General features: G+C 44.8%; 1 protein-coding gene across 3 annotated transcripts; it reads right to left on the bottom strand.

Moving 5' to 3' along the window:
- Window positions 1-814: 814 nt before the first annotated feature.
- LOC147887682 (protein trichome birefringence-like 25) lies at window positions 815-3,301 on the bottom strand. Of its 3 annotated transcripts, none has more exons than XM_087393440.1 (4): window positions 2,902-3,301; window positions 2,548-2,825; window positions 1,477-2,472; window positions 815-1,176 (listed from the first exon to the last, which is right to left on the bottom strand). In XM_087393440.1, exons 1-3 carry the CDS (start codon window positions 3,251-3,253, stop codon window positions 1,720-1,722), a joined length of 1,383 nt encoding a protein of 460 aa, XP_087249566.1. In that variant the 5' UTR covers window positions 3,254-3,301; the 3' UTR covers window positions 815-1,176; window positions 1,477-1,719. The 3 variants fall into 3 exon arrangements, with proteins under 3 accessions (XP_087249566.1, XP_087249567.1, XP_087249565.1); XM_087393441.1 differs by having other exon boundaries at window positions 1,477-2,825; window positions 2,902-2,966; window positions 3,132-3,301; XM_087393439.1 differs by having other exon boundaries at window positions 1,477-2,825.

Below are 3,301 nucleotides of genomic sequence, written 5' to 3'. Positions count from 1 at the left end.
CATTGCCTCCTACATGTGTCAATTCTCTCTCTCTCTCTCTCTCTCTCAGCTCAACAGAGAGCCATCACTGTACCGAGCTTCAGTTTCTAAGTCCCAGCTCTGAAACTGACTTGTCTCAGTTTGTATTTTGGATAGATTGATTATGATTATGATTTTGCTAGCATAGATTAGTACTCAGCAAGGCCGTAGCCCACCCTTTGCTTCAGCCCACTGAGGCTTGTATGAGTTTGCTTTTTCTGTGCACTTTATCCCATAGGCCCGCGAGGCCTCCCACAGACATTAATACATCTCTCTCTCTCTCTCTCTCTCTCTCTCTCGTATATGCTTCCGCACTGCACCTCTCACACCATCACACTCTTGTGCTATGAAGTAATATGTTGGAACCTTGTGCTATTCTTTGATGACACTTATTCCCACTTACATCACAATGCTGTAGTTATCATGGATGAAGGTGTGTTTTATGGTAGCCGGACAATGGCGTGGAATTATTGGAAGCTCCAGTTGAACTTGCATCCCCAGCATAATGAATGCAGCATTCAAAAATCGGACGGGTTCTTCAATCTTCTACTCAGAGGACGGAGTACTGTTGACAGGTGGCTTGAATGACAATTGGGAGTATTATAGACTTTTCCACAAAGGTGAGAATGGAAGGAGAGAGAGAGAGAGAGAGAAGGAATAAATTTTGAGTTTGGAAGGTAGACCAACGTGGGGCATGCCTACAGCAGGAAGGAGATCGAGGCATGCCACAGGTGGGCAGTACAAACACATCTCTGAAAAACAATGTTCTGGATCACAAATCTTTTCAGCAGTCGATTTCACCAAAAAAGAGCCCTCTACCCACTAACTACTATGCAAGCGCAACTGATTGAGTCCCAGTTCTGTAAGCAGCAACTTCTCCAGCTCCCTGTCCATAGACAGCCTCCCTAGGAAAAGACAAAATTCCATATCATGTAATGCGATGAGACTGTCTCTATACCTTATCAAATTAAACTGGGCCCTGCTTAGCAAACTTTTTACTGACGTTCTCTCCTCTTTTCCTGTTTGATTTGCAGCCAGTGCTGTTTCATTGCTCTTGCATTTCTTCTAGCAATGCGGGCATATTTTGGCGAATATTTCATCTCCATCCCTAGTAGGTTCCCTTTCAGCTTGGGCTGCATGTGCCTCTTCTCCAACAGACTGCCTAGGTAAGGTGGAATAGCCCCACAACCTCCTGGCAACAAGCATGCCAATCGCCTTGGCTGCTCATCTCAATACAAGCACCCGACTCCCTTACTGCATTTGAAATGTCTCCATTCCCTGAATCAACGTTATCTGTATTTTCCTTCCGTTCTTTACTGCTCACATTTGTGGCCTCATCATCCTGCAAACTCATGAGGGATACAGGCTGTAGCAAGCAGAGAAGCTCTAGCCCAGAGGCAAGAATTGCAAAAACCATAACCTAGAGCTCCGAGGACTGAATTGCTTTCCTCAGAATACCAACTTTTATTAAGAAAGAATCATGGACATTCGTACAATATGATTTCCCTAATCATGCCTTCTTGCATGTAGGACAATAATGTGCCATGTGGCATTCCTCCACTGGTTTCTACCATGCATATGAGTATGATGTTTGGATGGAACCCTTAACAATCCATACATATCTAGACATTTCACATGTTCAGGTGTTCTATGTGGATTTGAAGCTCCCTTTAATAGATTAAATACATAGCTCAATATCCATCAAAGGTTAGATAAATCTCGTTGAAGGATATGCAAGATGAGTTGGTTCCACATATCAATTGGCCCCGGCAAGCACCAATGTAAGCAGTCATTTTGAGGTTCGTTTGGTTGCCTAGTCCTGTAGGAACCTGGATGCCCATCCGGACGCATGAAAGCACTGTATGTCACATTCAAAAGCTTCAATCTTAAGGATCCCTCCGGAAATGCCACAGCTTTCTCAAACTCTTCAACTTGAACTTTATTCATCTCGTTGCTCATCCAAGGCAACGATGGCTGCATATCTGGTTCAGTAAACGGCCGTGTCCTATTGCAAACGCCTCCATCGTTCCATGAACCAAACTCAAAATGATCCACTGTGACCGTTCTTAGCATGGTGATACCTCTGTACTCATTCACCATGTATTTCAAGACATTTGCCAGTGCGATCTTTAATGCAGGGAGTACTTCCAACCTTGTGAGATTGAGTCCAGAGCGAGTGTTAGCACCCACAATTGTGCGGTTCAGGTAGTAGATGCTCGGCCTGAAATACCAATATCCTGTGGATATTACAGCCATGTCATAGTCGGCTAACCGGGATGACCAGAGCTGGTCTGGCATATCTAGCTGAAGCCGGTAAATGTCTCGCTCAGCTGTGTATGTGTAATTCACGAGAAATGGTGCCCATAAGTTTGTTAATGTGAAGTCATATGAAGGAAAACCCCATCTGTATTCCTTGTCTTTCAGATCGTCAAACAGATTCCGAGGATCTTCGACCTGCAAATAGAATTTTAACTTAGGATGATTGCCTTGAATGAAACTTACGACAAATATGATGAAGAAGAAGACCACCTGTGCGAGAGCACACAAAAGTGCTTGCATTTGATTTCGTGCGATCGAATCCCCAATGAACGCTAGCTTCTTCCCCCTCAACAATTCAAGAAACATGGCAGGATCGAAATGAAGTAGTTCACAATCATTAGGTTTCCATTTCCAGTTGAGGTACCCCCTGTCAGGCCTTCCATTCTGCATGCAATTCTGGGAAGGCTGAATATATCTACACGTTTCGTTTGTGTAGAGAGGAGGCGTCGGATCAGGTGCCCATTTTCCTTGAGAAAGATCGCAGTGCTCTGCGATTGCAAAAGCCATAGTTAGATGAAGAGACTGAGATTTGCGCAGGCTGAAGGCAAAGTTTCGACCAGATACCTGAAGAGTGCGAGGAAGATGCGGACCGATGAATGCAGCTGCTGCTGCTGCTGCGATTGCGGGTGCTGCAGGATACAGGCAAAGGATTGGATGAAATAATGGAAGAGGCGGAGGAAGAAGTGGTCTGATTAATGCAGGAAGAGGAGGGAGTGCTAGTACGATTGCTGGTGGAGCAATGGTGAGAGCTAGAAAAGATGGAAAGATCTGATTGATGAGGAAGAAAGAGGAACCACCAGCAATTGAGGATGGCGAAGGTAACAAGAAGAAGAGAGAGAGTTGCTGTGAAGCCTTTTTCACGGGCCAGCATACGAAAGAGATTGCTCAGTTCCATCGAAAAATGGGGAGCCTTCATATTCCCCTTCCTTCCATTTCAACCCTCCTTCAGCTTATACATAACAAG

Source organism: Dipteris shenzhenensis, chromosome 22 (assembly GCF_047967505.1).
Source record: "Dipteris shenzhenensis isolate YYH24624 ecotype China chromosome 22, Dip_SZ_1.0, whole genome shotgun sequence".
NCBI lineage: Eukaryota > Viridiplantae > Streptophyta > Polypodiopsida > Gleicheniales > Dipteridaceae > Dipteris > Dipteris shenzhenensis.
Note: the sequence above shows the minus strand (reverse complement) of the source record. Positions and strands in the feature narration are given on the sequence as shown.